This window comes from Kogia breviceps, chromosome 2 (assembly GCF_026419965.1).
Source record: "Kogia breviceps isolate mKogBre1 chromosome 2, mKogBre1 haplotype 1, whole genome shotgun sequence".
Classification (NCBI taxonomy): Eukaryota; Metazoa; Chordata; class Mammalia; order Artiodactyla; family Physeteridae; genus Kogia; species Kogia breviceps.
The window spans coordinates 106,278,179-106,296,533 of NC_081311.1; the positions used below are offsets into that span (position 1 = coordinate 106,278,179).

At 43.0% G+C, this 18,355-nt stretch overlaps 1 protein-coding gene across 3 annotated transcripts in view; it reads left to right on the plus strand.

Annotated features, from left to right (window-relative positions):
* MGAT5 (alpha-1,6-mannosylglycoprotein 6-beta-N-acetylglucosaminyltransferase) overlaps positions 1 to 18,355 on the plus strand; it is a 389,028-nt gene that overhangs the window by 156,739 nt on the left and 213,934 nt on the right. For all 3 annotated transcript variants that reach the window (XM_067025906.1, XM_067025907.1, XM_067025908.1), the window contains one exon: positions 9,019 to 9,183. In XM_067025906.1, the coding sequence (XP_066882007.1) occupies positions 9,019 to 9,183 (165 nt within the window). The remainder of the gene's footprint in view (positions 1 to 9,018; positions 9,184 to 18,355) is intronic.

Sequence of the window (18,355 nt, forward strand, 5' to 3'; positions counted from 1 at the left end):
TGCCCTGAAGTGGGTCCCTCATCTTCCCTGTAGCTCCTCCCCTTCCCAGCGGTGTGCTGGTGCACTTTCTGCCAGAACTGCTTGGGCAGAGCTCACGGCCACCCTGAAGAGCGCTGTCCACCCTTCTCATGCTGCCTGGCAGTGCAGCTGTCTTCTGGGACCAGCTTTTGAATGGTGGCTGGGCATCTACCTGCCTCTGAGCTCTGCATTTGCTGTTCCCTCCACCTGCATGTCCTTCCTCCAGAGAGATCCCTCCCTCCTTTCCTTCAGGTCCCTATCAAAAGTAGGGCCACACCCCTACGTCATTCTCATTCTTCAGGACACTTAAACTACCTATCATGACACAGTCACTGTCTTTATCATCTCTCTCCCCCAGTAGAATGTAAGCCCCCAGAGAGCAGGGAGTCCTGTCTCTCTTGTTCCCTGCTGTGCCCCAGGGCCTTAGCACGTGCCTGGCACATAGTAGGAACCATGAGTGAATAGCAGCAGTGTCCCCTCCACCCTGACTCTGTCTAGTACAGTTACAGCTGAGGCTAATTTGAAAATCACAGTGGGAACTCCCTGGCGGTCCAGTGGTTAGGGCTGTGTACTTCCACTGCGAGGGGCTCAGGTTCGATCCCTGGTCGGGGAACTAAGATCCTGCAAGCCAAGGGGTGCGGCCAAAAAAACCAAAAAGAAAATCACAGTAACACAGTAATGTTTTTAGTGAGACAGGAAACAAGAAGAGATTCCCTATGGACTTGGTGTCAGGTGGCTCCGAGTAGCGATTATGAATTTCACAGATTCTTTCCCACGATCCTGACGTGGGAACCATTGTTTCTTCTGGAAAGCGGCTGGAGTGTGTTTAGTTGTGGCTTGTGGAAGGTCTCCTTACTAGATGTGTGACCTTGGGCAAGTCACTGATGTTTTAAAAGACTGCCTCCTCTTTTGTCCAGTAGAGGATATAATATCATAGGCTTGTAGACCTCATAGGACTGCATGGGACCGAGCTTATCAAAGCACTTAGGTTAGTAACATGCCTTCGTTATTGTGAGTTATCGCTAACCCTGGCCTACATGGACCATCAGTAGTTACCACCTAACAAGAATTGTCCATGTAGAGTTGACATTGTTTATTCATTTGAACACAGGGCTTCAGGAACCTGTTTATATAGCTGTTTTTAGGGTTGACAGGGGACGGGGCCTGACCAGACAGGAGAAGAAATAAGCTGTGGACTGGAGGAAGGCTGGCTTGCCACCCACTGCTAATTAAACAAGATGCCCAAGGCTTGTCCACCAGAATCCCCTGGGCTGCTGTGACATCATGGATGCTGGACTCCACCCCAACCAGGGTTGAGACCTGCTGGTCTGAACTCGAGGGAGGTGCTGTTTGGCTCTTCCCTGGATCCCTTTCCAAAGGTGTGTTAGCTCCACAGAGTGACTTTGTCATCATAGAAACGGGACATGTGATTGTCATTGTTCTCCTGTTGGAAAGATAAAGCTTTTTCCTTTGTGGTGTGGGATAAGTGGGGCATGGCCGAGCTCACGTCATCTCTGAAGTGGGCACCATTGGGGCACAGTTTCTGGTGTGGGTGGTGAGCAGGGAGAGCTGTGCGACGGCTGTCCTTTCCCAACAGGGAAGATGCCCTGGAGTCAGTGGGGACTACGGGTGACAGTGGACTTGACCTTTCAGAGCCTGAGTCCTTTTCTACACAGAGGGCTAAGTTGGCTTGAGTCCTATTCCATGCAGCTGGCGAAGTGTTAGGAAAATGGAGAGGACAGCCCAAGAACTCCATTCTGGATGTTTACAAATTCCGTAAAGCAGTTAACTATCCTCCACAGCCCTAGATAGGATTCTTTCTCAGCTTCTGCTGCCTAGAAGTTCCATGAACTTCTACCCTTCCCCCAGCACAGGAATAGCGTTTACTTCTAGGTACAAGTTCAAGTCAAAGCTTAATTCCATACAGATAACCAGGAGAGCACGGAAGTCAGTGATACCGAGCCTCTGAGCTGCACTTTCGCTGGGTGATGATTGTTCCCTTTGTGACCTGGACAGACTGTGACAGCTGCAGGGGGAAGGGCATATTTGTGAGTTTAGGGGCCGGTGAGTTGTCCACCGGGGAGCTTGAAGAACCCAGCTGAGATGAGGCAGTGAGGGTCAGTGACTGAGATGCTTCTTGAGAGGGGGGAGGGGACATCAGGGTACCTGTGGCCAGTATCCTTGAGTTCCGAGGGTAGAATACACAGTACTGATTGCATTTTCAGGTAGCATTTCATGCCTTTGTGATTGTCAGAGTGATGTGAACATTTATAGAAAATTCAGAGCTTCTGGAATATGAGGCTGTCAAAAACCTGGGACCCTCCAGGCACTTTTCCTGGGCTGGCTTCTTTTTTCTCCCCATGTGAAAGGAAAAAAAAATTCATTTTCAATTCCAGCAGCTGTTTGAGTTACTGTTTCAAAGCTGTTCAACACACGATAAAAGATACTGTCCATAAAACGCACAAGGGCAGAGATGATCCCAAGCCCAGCTTTGCATTCTTACAAATAAAGAATAAGAGATAAAATATTCTTTACCCCCAAACCAGATAAATTTGATTTCTCTCCATCCTGTATTTAAATGCAGATATATGTGTGTGTATGCTTATTTTTAAAAACTGGACTATTTTACATAGAGCTTTTTGAACTCATCTTTGTTTTATTTCCCTGTCCATTACATATATTTTTAATGGCCATACACTTTTCCTTTTTCATCCAACCATTCAATAAACATTTATTGAGCTCCTGAGGTCAGTAGCTTGTGCAGTAAACAGAGTTGACAGAACAGACCTGCTCTCTGCCCTCCCTGGCCTCCAATCTAGTGATGTATTCCATTTTAGGAATAGATGGACACCATATAATGTAACCTTTTTGTGTAGGGTATTTGGGGAGTGTCCACTGCTTATCTATAATAAATAGCATTGTTCTCTTTTATAACTAACACTGTCTTGAATGTCCTTGTACATAATGAATGGACTGTATTTTGGTCATTACTCTAAGCGTATTATCTTTCTGTGGAAAGGTCACTTTAAAATTAATTTTCAAACATGTAACTGATGAAACTTGACATTCCTGGCAGTCAGTGGGAATGAGAGGTTGGGGTTAATTCTTTTTTCATTAGCACCTTCCTTTCTCATTAGCAGCCTGTCTTTTGCTGGCTTCTCTGGAGCAGCAAGTGAATCTGCTCTGTGGTCCTGCTGTTCGAGCACTGCTCTGGACTGGGGGGCGGGGAAACACAGCCATGGTAGAGAAGGATTTGCATTAGGAACAAGCACAGATGTAAATGATCTCTGGCAGTTCCGCTGTAAGTCCTTGCTTATTGCCCAGTTGGTTCTGTGCCAGTGAATCATGGCGGCTGCATCTTAAATGTAATTCTTGATTGTGTGTGCCCAGAATCCTTGACATGCAGGTTCTGCATTCCGATTGAGCGGCTTGAGGATGGGACCTGGTACCTCTGACTCCACAGCCAAGCCTGATGGACAGCAGGCTGGAGAACCACTGCTTTGGGAAGCATGTCCCAGGGGAATGGGGTGGGACCAGCCTTGAGGCACTGGCCTCAAGCACTGGCCTTTCTCACTTGACTTGCTGATCTGGGCAATCAGGGTTTACCACCCAGTCTCACAGTTTTAACTGATAGACTTATAAACTGACAGATCTTTTTCCATCAGCAGGACCCCTTTTCTGCTGATATTTCATCTCCTTGGACTCCAGCTACGGGGGAAGATGTAGCTGGCAGTGATATCTCCTTGACTGTCCTGCCTCAAGGATGTGGCAGCGTCTTCCAGCCCCTCTTGTCCTTAATGTCATGGCTTTCAGGAAATGAAAATGTACAGAAGCTGCCAGAGCACCTGTTCTGAGATTTTGTTGATCTCACCCTTTATCAGAGAACTCTTGGCATGATAGAAACGAAAAGCTTCCTTTCCTCAGAGCGACATTTTACATGTTTTCACCTACTTTGATCTCATCTTTATCACGTACAGTAAGTTTTCGGAATGCAGAATTGCAGTAGTAATGTTGAGATTAAATTTTTATTACTGAGGCTTTGAAGCACAAACAAAATTTTTAAAGCCCGTTAGTAATTGGGAATTGTAATCCTGCTGAGGATACAGTTTATGGCTGTAATAACTATAAAACACAATGATAAATATGAAAATATTATACTAGAATTTGGAGGAATGTTTTCACCTTCACTTATTTTTTGTTTGTTTATTTATTTATTTTTTGCTGTACGCGGGCCTCTCACTGTTGTGGCCTCTCCCATTGCGGAGCACAGGCTCCGGACGGACAGGCTCAGCGGCCATGGCTCACGGGCCCAGCCGCTCCGCGGCATGTGGGATCCTCCCGGACCGGGGCAGGAACCCGTGTCCCCTGCATCGGCAGGCGGACTCTCAACCACTGCACCACCAGTGAAGCCCCTCACCTTCATTTCTTCATTTCTAAACTATATATAAATTATTCTTGGGTGTTCAGTCTTATCAAATATATGGGTTAACATTAAGATGAAAATATACAAAAATACTCTGGCATTAGTTTAAAATTGCAATAAAACTCTTAACAATTTACAGCAGGTTTAGCTGTGAAATACAAAGATGAGAAACAATTTCATCACCTAGAGAGGTATAGTTTATTTAGCCTTCTTTGTGGGAAGACTAAATGTAGTTCATTTAGTTGTTGGTTCATTCTTTCATTCACTTATTCATTTTGGTAACACACACTTACTGAGTACTGTGTCAGGCACTGTGCCAAAACAATTGTGTGTTTTATTGACACAGTATCTTTTATGTTGTGTTGGAATGCCTTGAAATTGTGACTCAAATAGCTGCTTGAGTTGAAAATGAACTTTTTTTTTTTTCCCCACATTGGGAGAGAAAACATGCCTACCCACGTAAAGTGTCTAGAGAGGCCAAGGTTTTGATAGACTTATATTCCACTTTCATTTTAAGGGAGGTGATATAGAAAGATCAGTTCTTCATTACGTTGTAGTGTTGGAGCTGCTCACGGCACAGTGGTATCGCGAGTCTGGAGGGTGGCTGGAATATGGTTTAACAGAAACACGTGGCAGAAGCTCAGGAGTTAATCCCTGCTAAGCGTGTTCAGAAGTAGCAGGTCAGAGATGCTTGCTGGCTGGCAGGTCCATAGTGGTCCTCGAGAGGCATTGTAGCATAGTGGGTAAGAGCTGTTGGGTCTGGAACCCGATTATCTGGGTTTGGACACTGGATCTGCAGACACGTGGGACAAACTAGTTAACCTCTCTCTACTGTGGTTTACTTGTTTGTAAAATGGAGATGGGAATGACAACACGTTTCTCATATTGTCTTGGCAGGATCAAGTGGGTTAATCCATGTAAAGTGCTTAGGACAGTAGCTGACACATAGGGCTCAATAAGTAGTGCTGCTGCTGGTGTTGGTGGAGGAGGGGTAGCAGCAGCAACCTTAGTGATAGCAGCAGCAGCAGTAGAATTGGGTCAGTAGCGGTGATGGTGACCATCAACATTGTATCATCATCATGAATTGCTTTATTCGTACCATGTCACAGTCACAAAAGGTCCATCTCTGTAGGGGGGATCAACAAGAGATAGTCACATTTATTGATGGACTGTATTTTAAGAATCAAGGAAGAATGTCTTCTTAACACTGATGTGACAACTTTGTATTCTACCTAAGGTGTCTGCCATCAGTGACTATCACCAAAAATCGTGGGTTGGGGGACTCTGTCCAGTAGTCCTGTTACCTTTTAACGAAAAAGGTTACCAGCCCTTAAGAGACCTGCAGCATGGGCTAGGCTGCTGTCCACCCCCACCTTCCCTTATTGTACTTCCCATCGTATCTGTAGCAGTGCCACCATGGAAGTCACACAGAATGCCAGTTTAGTGACTGTGTTCTCACACTTCATTCCCTCTCCCATTACCCTTCTGTCCAGATTCACTCTGGACATCTCCACAGAAGGGCAACGGGGAGGACAGGGGTTGGGGGAGTGTGCTTAATTCAGTGATTCTCAAATGGGGTGCAGTCTGGAGACATTTCTGATTGTCACGTGGGGGGATTGCTACTGTCATTTAGTGGCTGGAGTCCAGGGATGCTGCCAAACACCTTAAATGCATAGGACAGCCTCCCCCATCCCCTGCCGCCCACCCTCGGCAAAGAATTATCTGGTCCCAAGTGTCAGTTGTGTCAAAGTTGAGAAACCCTGAGTTAACCCAAACTGGAGGGTCAGGGCCTCTGCGTCTGGCCAATGACAATTTCTGGGAAGAGTTAAATGCTGTTTTTACACGTGGACTCCTTTGCTGGTAATTCAGGCTCTGGGCAAAGAGTCTGGAGATGGGGGAGATTGATATCATTTATCTGAGGAGTGGTTTCTTTGCAGTGAATACAGCCCCCGAATGGCACCATTGCCCCTGTCTGTGTGACTATCCTCTGGCAATCTTCAGAGCTCTGCAGAAGGGGTCAGTGCTTTAGATTCAGTGTAAGAGCAGAGCTGGTGGCGGACTCCTGCTGTCCACGCCAGCTAAAGATGTGTCAGCGATAGGCTGTGGGTCATGCTGACTGTGGGACTGCAGCCCCCGGAGGAGAATGATCTCATGACCCTTTGGATAAAACGGTAAAGCTTTGCATCACTCAGGGAGAGATTTCTCTAGGAAGGATGAGAGCATTTTCCAAAGGTTTTATTTTTTATTTATCTATGTAACAGACAGTTATGTGGTGCTTATTGTGTGCCAGGCAAGTGTTCGAAACATTTTATAAATATTAACTCATTAAGTCCTCATTACAACTCCCAAGAGGTAGGCTTATTCTTTCAACTCTTACAAATAAGGATGCAAAAATGGTGAGGACTCAAACCTAGAAAGTGATTAAGAGTCTAATAAGCCCTTAATCGTTATGCTATGGATGAAAGTCACTGAATTTCATGCTTGGTTTCTTTTTTCAGCCCAGCTCTTGACTTCTGGCTGGTCACACTGAGATGTCAGGGAGTTAGGCAGACCTGAGTCGAGTCTGCATTGCGATTTTGTATCTCTTTAACCATGAGCGTATTACTTTCTGTCTGTGAACCTCAGTTTTCTCTTCTGTAAAATGAAGTCATACCTGCTTCATGGGGAATGTGAAAATACATGGAATTCCTTATAAATGTGCATGGCACGTGATAGGCATTCAGGAACTCTTAGTTCCCTTCTAACCTTCTTTGTTATAATCATATTTTTAGCCAATTGCTCTATTGTCATGGCCAGCTCGTCTTAACTACCTGTGGGTAAGGTACACACTGAAGAGCAAAAAATAGACCTGGTCGGATGTTTGTTAGAGTGAGTGAATGAACAATCTGCTACGGATCTTAATGTGGTGAAGAAGTCTGATGTTTGGTGTTGGGTGTGGTGGAGCGATTGAGATTATGCTAATGAGCACATAGAACCAGACTTTCAGGATGAAGATGTGGGTTCTATTTGTGTTTGTAGTTTTTATTTATTTATTAAAAAACTTTTATTATTATTATTATTTTTTTTTGCGGTGTGCGGTCCTCTCACTGTTGTGGCCTCTCCCGTTGCGGAGCACAGGCTCCGGACGCACAGGCTCAGCGGCCATGGCTCACGGGCCCAGCCGCTCCACGGCATGTGGGATCTTCCCGGACCGGGGCACGAACCGGTGTCCCCTGCATCGGCAGGCGGACTCTCAACCACTGCGCCGCCAGGGAAGCCCTGTTCGTAGTTTTTAGTCAGCTTCAGTGAAGTTGTCTGTAAACCACCAAGAATGCAAAATTCCATGTCAGTTACACACACAGCTTTGTTTCTCTTCAGATGAGTGTCTCTCTTGACCTGGCAAAATAGGAGGCCTGCATGTCTGTTGGTGGAGGGTCATGGCCTGTGCTCTGGGGTGGGTGGATTGATCCAGTGTGTGTTTCTTTCCTGGCCGGATCAGAGCACCTGTTCGGCGCGAGTGTGCTCTGTTCCCAGCAGAATGGAAGGTGACAACTTCCCATTTGTCTCAGTTCAGGACTTTTCTGCATCCTGCTCCCTACACTTATGTCCTACTCCCCTGGCCCACTCCCAATTCATAAGTGAGTCTGAATTCTGTTCGCATAGATGGCCATCCTGTGGTCCTCCTGCTTTTCTCACATGTACAAGTCAGGCTATCTTTCTTTGATTATGAGTTTCCAGAGGAGGGGGCGGCTAACTTACTTTCTCTCTGTGTGTGTAGAATACCTTGTATACAAACTTAGTAAATACTTATGTAGGCATGAAGATAATGTGTCTGTAATTTGTCCAGAGAGGAGAACACTTGTCTATAACCCACAGCCAGATACATAAGAAAGAGAATCAACTCTTAAATGTAAGCACCAGAAAAGAATAGTCCCAGCGTCTAGAACAATGCCTGGCACATAGTAGTTGTTTAATAAATATGTCTTAAATGAATGAATGAATCTGGTCTTTATTTTTAAGTGTCTTCCTAAATTGCATTACAGCTAACTCTGGGTTATCCAGCACGTCTGGAATCTGGAACTGTAGCTTTTATTAAGTATTACCATATGTAACCAACAGCAGTAAAGACTTCGCAAAAAATTTGGACATGCGAGAGTCTACAGCACTAAAAAAAGCTAACAATGAACTTGATCCGGAAGTTACTTCAGGGCCTTGCTACACTTTGGGCTTGTCATTCTATGTGTCAGTAACCACCATGCTAGAACGAGGAAGAATTTAACAGTGTTTTGGTAGGATGCTGAGTAACAGGGAGTTTTCTCTCTCAGCCTAGTAGCCAGGAATAATTTTAATGTTACTTACCGCGAAAGTTGTCTTACAGAGCGAACTGATTTGTTTTGTACTCTTTGGGCCATGTGAGTGTGGCCTCTGTCATCCCTAAGAGGTGGTTTGTTAGGACAGGTCCTCAAGTGGTACTTTTTGATTTGCCACCTTTTGTTCTTCATGTCAGAGAGAGAAACAAAGGCAGGGGGAGTGTGTGCGTGCCAGGCAAATGTGCGGGGACCAAAGGATTTTTAAACTACGTACGTTTTCTTTTACAGATTTGAAGAAGACTCTTGCTGTGTTGTTGGATAACATTTTGCAGCGCATTGGCAAGTTGGAGTCAAAGGTGGACAACCTCGTAATCAATGGCACAGGGACAAACTTGACCAACTCCACCACAGCTGTTCCCAGCTTGGTAGCACTTGAGAAAATTAATGTGGCAGGTAAGGACCGCAACCCTATGCCCTGACATGAAGTCAAAGCCTGCTTCGAACTGGGAAGAGAATACAGGAGCACAGTGTTCTTATTGGCATAAGATAAATCCCATAAACTTGGTATGGCCCCTGTAAAGCTAATTTTAAATTTATTTTTGAATAACACGTTCAAATGCTTTTATAGTCTCTTCATGATGTGTAATATCTGGTGGTCTCCATGGCATATTTTCCATAATGAGCTCCTGGAATTACTTTTTTTTTTTTTTTTTTTTTTGCGGTATGCGGGCCTCTCACTGTTGTGGCCTCTCCCGTTGCGGAGCACAGGCTCCGGACGCACAGGCTCAGCGGCCATGGCTCACGGGCTTAGTTGCTCCGCGGCATGTGGGATCTTCCCGGACCAGGGCACGAACCCATGTCTCCTGCATCGGCAGGCGGATTCTCAACCACTGCACCACCAGGGAAGCCCTGGAATTACTTTTAATGAGAATATTCACAGCAGGGATAAATGAAATACAGAGGTGAGCTGGGAAACTCATGCCAGTGAGGGTTCCTTCCCCTCCCCATATTTATCAGACAGTTTCAAAAGTCTATTTCACATAATAGTTTCTCTCCTCCCTGCTGTTAAAGAAGAGCCAACATGGCAGAAAGTGCCTCCTTTGTGTATCTGAGGAAATAGAAATTCTAGAAATGACCCTTGGGGAATAAATGGTCCGTGCCTGATCTTGGCCTGATTCTGTAGCCACTTGTGGACATCGGGATGCAATTTGCCTGTCCCCTTCTTGAAACTGGACCCTTGGATGAAAGAAGAGAAATGGATTTAAAGCAAACCCCAAATCATACACAGCACATATTGTCCACAGCTCACATTGGACCTCCCATCACACTGCCCTGGCACCGGCCTCTGGGCCTTTGTGGTTGAGCCAGGCCTTGACCTTGTTAGGGTGACCACTGTCGTTTCCTAGGGACCCAGGACAAAGCAAGAGCTCAAGGATAAAGATTAAGTGCTTTGGGTGAATGGCTGTGAATGAGTTGTCTATACTCCTGGTGGGTGGTATGCAAACTCTAGTTAATGGATAAAATAAGTAGCTGGGTTACTTTTGAAATTTTAAAAACCGACTTGAGTACCCTTTTTGGCTTTTCTTTCCCTCTTTCTTATAGGAAATTCACAGCCTTAAGTAGGAGAGAGATTTTTTTCCTACCTCCCAGTGTCAAAACATTTAATTGTTTCACATTAGGCAAGCTTGTTGTATTTTCTGCTGTGTTCTTTGCTGTTTAGCAAGTTTTAAATTGCGAAATATATTTTTAATAATCCAAAGTATCCCACCAAACTTATTAAAAATAACTTTTAATTACAACGCAGAGGCAGTGTCATCTAGGCCATAAAACCTGTCTTCACTTGCAGTTTCCAGCAGCTTCTGTAATTAGACAAGAAAACCTCCCACTGTGTTGAGCTACTGATTAATAAATGGAACCCATGCTTCTCCAGCCTCCACTCCTACACCCCTGTTCCCAGTCGGAGATGCTGTTCAGAAGGTCCTGTCTGATTTCATGGCAGCTCCGCAGGACCCTTTATCGGGGGGTTGGTGAAGATTGCTCTGCCTCTAACACTGCTGCCTCCCACTGCCTCTGTCCTGTAGGGCCTGTGTCGACATGTCTGCTGTCGTTCTCTTCCCGATAAGGGATCTCGCTGCCTCTGACTGTCCGGTTTGTGTGCCGGTCTCACAGGGAGACTTGGTGCCTGAGCTCCAAGTCTCAGGGTACAAAATTGTGGAATGAAATGGAAGGCAGGTGGTGGCTACTTATTTCAAGTGGGATCCCAGCCCTGTGTGTGGAGCTAGTTTACTTGGCTAACACATATCTCTGAGCACATTCTGTAAGTCATTGGCTCTGACTAGGGCTCCTTTAGAGGTGCCACTGGTACTGTGTTTTTACTGATATTTATAGAACCAGAGTATTTTGTTTCCTTTTTGGAAAAGGGAGCAAATTTAAAGTTATGCCTTTGATAATTAACCTCATTCTTACTCGTTTGCATCTCTTGTATGTGACATACTCCATACCTTCTAGATGTTTACTTGGCCAATTAGTAAAACAATACACATGCTTAGAATAACACAAATTATTGTCACTCTAAGCCAGGGTGACTGTGAAAGGCTTCTGACATACTCAGAGGTAAACTCTGAAGGTGGGTAGGATTGAGGTGATTGAGAAAGAGACAACAGACTAGAAATGGATTGTGACACAGATAAAAAGTTATTAGTTTCCTCTCCTTCCTTCCAACTAGCAACCATTCAGTAAATACCAGTACAGTTCCTGAGCCTTGGAGGCACGTGATTTTATTTACTCTTCTCAGCATCTCAGAGAAGTTGTTTCACGCAGGTTTTGTGACTTTAAGCATTTGGGATAGGGTGAGGCTTTGTTGCTGAGCTCAGCTGAAGACCTCCTCGTGCTAAGTAGAGAAGACATTGTGTTTGCTCCTTCTTTCTTGCTTCCACTTATAAATCATCCCAAATGGGTGAGCCTAGAAAAAATGTGCAACCATTTTCTTACATGTTCCTAAAGAGCTGACAGTTTCCTGGACTATTTAATATCCTGTCTAATAAGGAAGTTCTTTATGACTGAGGGTCTGTTTCTTTGGCTGACCTGTGTGTTAGAAAACAAAAAAAAACTGGTCCCTCTGTGTGTGTGGGTGCATATGCATTCCCTGCCCAGACACTGTGTTAGCCACAGTGGCTATAGATGTGGAATGAAGAATGCGGGCATCCTCCTTTATTTCCTCCAGAGGTTGGAGGGTCCTTTTTATCTTGTCAAATAACCCATATATTTATTTTTATTTGCCAGGTCTATAGATTAGGGTGCCAAAAAGAAGGACAAGCACTTAAGTTCCTAGTCCTAGCTCATGGTCAACCCCTCATGGCTTTTTTTGTCCTTTTCCTGATCCATGGCTGTGCTGGCAGTCCTCACACCCCTCCTGTCATAGCAGGAGTGGCTCTTGAGCTGTGAGAGAGATTGTTTTTATAGGGTTCCAATCCTAGTTGAGTGAAGTTTTCCTTCTTCCTTTCTGCATTCAGACATGTGGTAATTGCTCAGAAATGTTCTCCCTGGTGTGACTTTACTGCTTACTCTGGTGTCTTATTGCTAACTGATGTTTCTGATTGCTTACTGTTGTGTCTTATTGCTCACTGATAGATCTTCTGGTTGGCTGTAAACTGCATCTAAATTGGGTACCATAGCAGTTGAAGAAGAATTCTTTAAATTTATTTTCTTTTAAGGGATGTGTGTGTGTGTGTGTGTCCCCTTTTTCTTTCTCTCTTTAGCTGTGTTCTGTGTGGCTTTTATTCAAAATGGCTTGTCTTACCAAATTTATTATTACTCTTGGGCTTTTTTATTATGTGAAAATGAATGTTCCCCCAGATAAATTTAGGGGGAAATGAATTTCATGAAAATCAAGAATCAGATTGAACTGCATGGTTTTTTTTAAACATCTTTCTTGGAGTATAATTGCTTTACAACGTTATGATAGTTTCTGCTGTATAACAAAGTGAATCAGCTATATGTATACATACATCCCCATATCCCCTCCCTCTTGCGACTCCCTCCCACCGTCCCTATCCCACCCCTCTATGTGGTCACAAACACCAACTGATCTCCCTGTGCTATGCAGCTGCTTCCCACTAGCTATCTATTTTACATTTGGTAGTGTATATATGTCCATGCCACTCTCTCACTTCGTCCCAGCTTACACTTCCACCTCCCCGTGTCCTCAGGTCCATTCTCTACATCTGCATCTTTATTCCTGTCCTGCCCCTAAGTTTTTCAGAACCATTTACTTATTTATTTATTTATTAGATTTTCTATATATATGTTAGCATACGGTATTTGTTTTTCTCTTTCTGACTTACTTCACTCTGTATGACAGACTCTAGGTCCATCCACCTCACTACAAATAACTCAATTTTCGTTTCTTTTTTTGGCTGAGTAATATTCCGTTGTATATATGTGCCACATCTTCTTTATCCGTCATCTGTTGATGGACACTTAGGTTGCTTCCATATCCTGGCTATTGTAAATAGTGCTGCAATGGACATTGTGGTACATGTCTTTTTTTGAATTATGGTTTTCTGAGGGTATATGCCCAGTATTGGGATTGCTGGGTCATATAGTAGTTCTATTTTTAGTTTCTTAAGGAACCTCCATGTGGCTGTATTAATTTACATTCCCACCAACAGCGCAAGAGGGTTCCCTTTTCTCCACACCCTCTCCAGCATTTATTGTTTGTAGATTTTTTGATGATGGCCATTCTGATTGGTGTGAGGTGATACCTCATTGTAGTTTTGATTTGCATTTCTCTAATGATTAGTGATGTTGAGCATCCTTTCATTTGTTTGTTGGCAATCTGTATATCTTATTTGGAGAAATGTCTATTTAGGTCTTCAGCCCATTTTTGGATTGGGTTGTTTGTTTTTTTGATATTGAGCTGCATGAGCAGCTTGTATATTTTGGAGATTAATCTTTTGTCACTTGCTTCATTTGCAGATATTTTCTCCCATTCTGAGGGTTGTCTTTTTGTCTTGTTTATGGTTTCCTTTGCTGTGCAAAAGCTTTTACATTTCATTAGGTCCCATTTGTTTATTTTTGTTTTTATTTCCATTTCTCTAGGAGGTGGATCAAAAAGGATCTTGCTGTGATTTATGTCAGAGTGTTCTTTCTATGTTTTCCCCTAAGAGTTTTATAGTGTCTGGCCTTACATTTAGGTCTTTAATCCATTTTTAATTTATTTTTGTGTATGGTGGTGTTAGGAAGTGTTCTAATTTCATTCTTTTACACGTAGCTGTCCAGTTTTACCAGCACCACTTATTGAAGAGGCTGTCTTTTCTCCATTGTATATTCTTGCCTCCTTTATCAAAGATAAGGTGACCATATGTGTGTGGGTTTATCTCTGGGCTTTCTATCCTTTTCCATTGATCTGTATTTCTGTTTTGTGTGCCAGTACCATACTGTCTTGATTACTGTAGCTTTGTAGTAAAGTCTGAAGTCAGGGAGCCTGATTCCTCCAGCTCCATTTTTATTTCTCAAGATTGCTTTGGCTATTCGGCATATTTTTGTTTCCATACATATTGTGAAATTTTTTGTTCTACTTCTGTGAAAAATGCCTTTGGTAGTTTGATAGGGAGTGCATTGAATCTGTAGAGTACTTTGAGTAGTACAGTCATTTTCACAATGTTGATTCTTCCAGTCCAAGAACATGGTATATCTCTCCATCTGTTTGTATCATCTTTAATTTCTTTCATCAGTGTCTTATAGTTTTCTGCATACAGGTCTTTTGTCTCCTTAGATAGGTTTATTCCTAGGTATTTTATTCTTTTTGTTGCAGTGGTAAATGGGAGTGTTTCCTTAATTTCTCTTTCAGATTTTTCATCATTAGTGTATAAGAATGCAGGAGATTTCTGTGCATTAATTTTGTATCCTGCTACTTTACCAGATTCATTAATGAGCTCTAGTAGTTTTCTGGTAGCATCTTTAGGATTCTCTATGTATCTGTCATGTCATCTGCAAACAGTTGACAGTTTTACTTCTTCTTTTCCAATTTGGATTCATTTTATTTCCTTTTCTTCTCTGATTGCTATGGCTACAGCTTCCAAAACTGTGTTGAATAATAGCAGTGAGAGTGGGCAACGTTGTTTTGTTCTTGATCTTAGAGGAAATGGTTTCAGTTTTTCACCATTGATAACGATGTTGGCTGTGGGTTTGTCATATATCGCCTTTATTATCTTGAGGTAGGTTCCCTCTATGCCTACTTTCTGGAGAGTGTTTATAATAAATGTGTGTTGAATTTTGTCAAAAGCTTTTTTCCATCTATTGAGATTATCATGGTTATTCTCCTTCAGTTTGTTAATATGGTGTATCACATTGATTAATTTGTGTATATTGAAGAATCCTTGCATTCCTGAAATAAACCCCACTTGATCACGGTGTATGATCCTTTCAGTGTGCTGTTGGATTCTATTTGCTAGTGTTTTGTTGAGGATTTTTGCATATGTGTTCATTAGTGATATTGGCCTGTTGCTTTCTTTTTGTGTGACATCTTTGGTTTTGGTATCAGGGTGATGGTGGCCTCATAGAATGAGTTTGGGAGTGTTCCTCCCTCTGCTATAATTTGGAAGAGTTTGAGAAGGATAGGTTTTAGCTCTTCTCTAAATATTTGATAGAATTTGCCTGTGAAGCCATCTGGTCCTGGGCTTTTGTTTGTTGGAAGATTTTTAATCACAGTTTCAATTTCAGTGCTTGTGATTGATCTGTTTTTATTATCTGTTTCTTCTTGATTCAGTCTCAGAAGGTTGTGCGTTTCTAAGAATTTGTCTATTTCTTCCAGGTTGTCCATTTTATTGGCATATAGTTGCTTGGCGTTAATCTCTCATGATCCTTTGTATTTCTGCAGTGTCAGTTGTTACTTCTCCTTTTTCTTTTCTAATTCTGTGGATTTGAGTCTTCTCCCTTTTTTTCTTGATGAGTCTGGCTAATGGTTTATCAATTTTGTTTATCTTCTCAAAGAACCAGGTTTTAGTTTTATTGACCTTTGCTGTTGTTTCCTTCATTTCTTTTTCATTTATTTCTGATCTGAGCTTTATGATTTCTTTCCTTCTGCTAACTTTGGGTTTTTTTGTTCTTCTTTCTCTAATTGCTTTAAGTGTTAAGATTAGGTTGTTTATTTGAGTTGTTTCTTGTTTCTTGAGGTAGGATTGTATTGCTATAAACTTCTCTCTTTGAACTGCTTTTGCTGCATCCCGTAGGTTTTGGGTCGTCGTGTTTTCATTGTCATTTGTTTCTAGGTATTTTCTTATTTCCTCTTTGATTTCTTCAGTGATCTCTTGGTTATTTAGTAACATATTGTTTAGCCTCCATGTGTTTGCAGTTCTTACAGTGTTTTTCCTGTAATTGATATCTAGTCTCAGAGTGTTGTGGTCGGAAGAGGTACTTGATACGATTTCAGTTTTTCAAAATTTACCAAGGCTTGATTTGTGACCCAATGAACTGCATTTCTGAGCTCTGTTTATCTTACTGAAGAGGACAGTGAATCAAGGAAATGAAAAAAATAGATTGAAAAATAGAAAAACCACCTTTCTACCAATTATGATTTCTCCAGGTTTAATCCCTGAAGGGACTTGAGTGTACTTTTGTCAAAATTATTTATTTTTGGAATGATACTTTAATTTTTTTGAAAGGCCGATTCTGCTTTTCTCTAGAGTTGGAATCTTAAATTATGAAGTGGAGTGAGTAGGATGGTGTCTGCACTTCTTGGCCATGTACTGACATGGGGGAAAGGTAAAAAGCTACAGGTGTATGATGTGACAGTGCTGGCCTTCTGAGGACTGTCAGTGTCTGCTTTTATCCTCGTTTTGTCCACAGTATGTTGTTCAAAGCATGGCTGTTGAAGGTGTTTAATAAATACTGTCCACATGGGTTGGATTATGCTGGAGGTGGGTGGCATTTGGTTTCACTTCTGCAAGGGTTTCTCCTTGTTGCTCCTCTTTTCCATTTATATGTATGAGGATTTGCTTGGAAGTGGGACTTGGCGTTCGTGTTCCTTTCTCAGACTTGAGCAGCAGACACTGACTAAGAAATACGAGTTTTTGTCGGTCATGACTGAGCTTCCTGTGGATGATTTGGTGCTGTGGAGCCTTCCTAGAATGTGATGGTTCCAACTCTAGATTGTAATATTTGGGGGGAATGGCGATATTGTGCAGCTCTCTGTGGTGTGGGGGAGGGGAGGGAGGAACGTGGGCACATGTGTGTTTGCAAATTTATTCATTTATACTCTCAAGAACTTGTTGTTGTCATTCAGCAGCAGCTGAATAACTGGCCAACACTAATGGTTCACTACAAGGCTGAACATCATGATAGCATCCCCTTCTGTTTTGATTGCTTACAATTGCAAGGTGAATTGGGAAACACAGTCACAAAATCGAAAATGCAAGCACAACCCAAGTGGATGCTTTCTGTTATTGAGTTCAAATTGAACATTAGGCAGCCCTGCATTTTCCACACGTCAGTTTCAGCATGCAACATATTCTCGTGTTTGGGGTTGAAGTGCAGTGTATTTGAACTTGGGTGTTGTTCTCAATAAAAGAACCATAATTGTTATTCTTAGCATTGGAAAATTGATAATGAAAAATGTCCCTGCTGAGTTCCAGGGCCTGTATTTGGAAGTGCAATTTCCCCCCTTTGGTGCTGCTAACGGACCTTGAAATGAAGTTGCACCTGTGCTATTTCCTTGCTTGTGTCCTCAAGTTATCAGATGTGTTGGTGTAGCACCTGAAGTGTTCCAGCCCCACCCAGGCAGGAGCTTAGCAGGTGACTTTCCCAGAATCAGGTATTGACCTGTCAGTGGCACCCCAGATGCTGCCCGAGAGACAGGAGAGAGGTGAGACTGCAGGGGGCTTTGTAAAATTATTATTAATCTGAGCAAGAAACAAATGAGTTCCTTCTATCTGTGTGTCCCTTTCTGTTTCGTTCTTTGCAAAGGCAGCAATAAGTATTTAGCTGCTTGTGAGAAACAGTCCCTTTGGTATCTTCACAGAAAATGTATGCCGTTGTTGGTGTGGTTTTCTCTTTGTGTGGTCAAGGGCACTTCTATTTTTATCACAAAGAAGGAGGAAGAGGAAGAAAATACAGTTCAGAGGAGTGGTGCTGACCTGTGTGCCTGGGTATTTACAGCATTGACTCTCAACTGCCTGCAGTTTTGCCAGCCAGGCAACGCTTGGCAATATCTGGAGACATTTTTTGGTTGTTACAACTGAGGAGGTGCTAGTGACATCTACTAGATAGAGGCCAGGGATGCCGCTAAATGGCTTGCGGTGCACAGGCCAGCCCCACAGCAGAGAATTATCTAGCCCCAAATGTCAACTGTGCAGTGGTTCAGAAACTCTGATCTATAAGGTATTGTTGGAAACTGGTTCTCTCACTTATGATCAGTGCAGAATGATGTTTGAGACATTGAGGCTTCCTGATCAGCCAGCTGGGACCTTCAGTCTCCTTCCCCTTTCCAAGCAAGGCTGTTTGCAAAGCTCCCAATCCTCACCACTTCTGGCTTTGCAACTGGTCTTTGAAAGCTTTAAGAGATTTTATAAACTCCCAGAACACTCTTCTGGAGTTCTGACCTTAAGAAACCTCTTTCCTGGACACA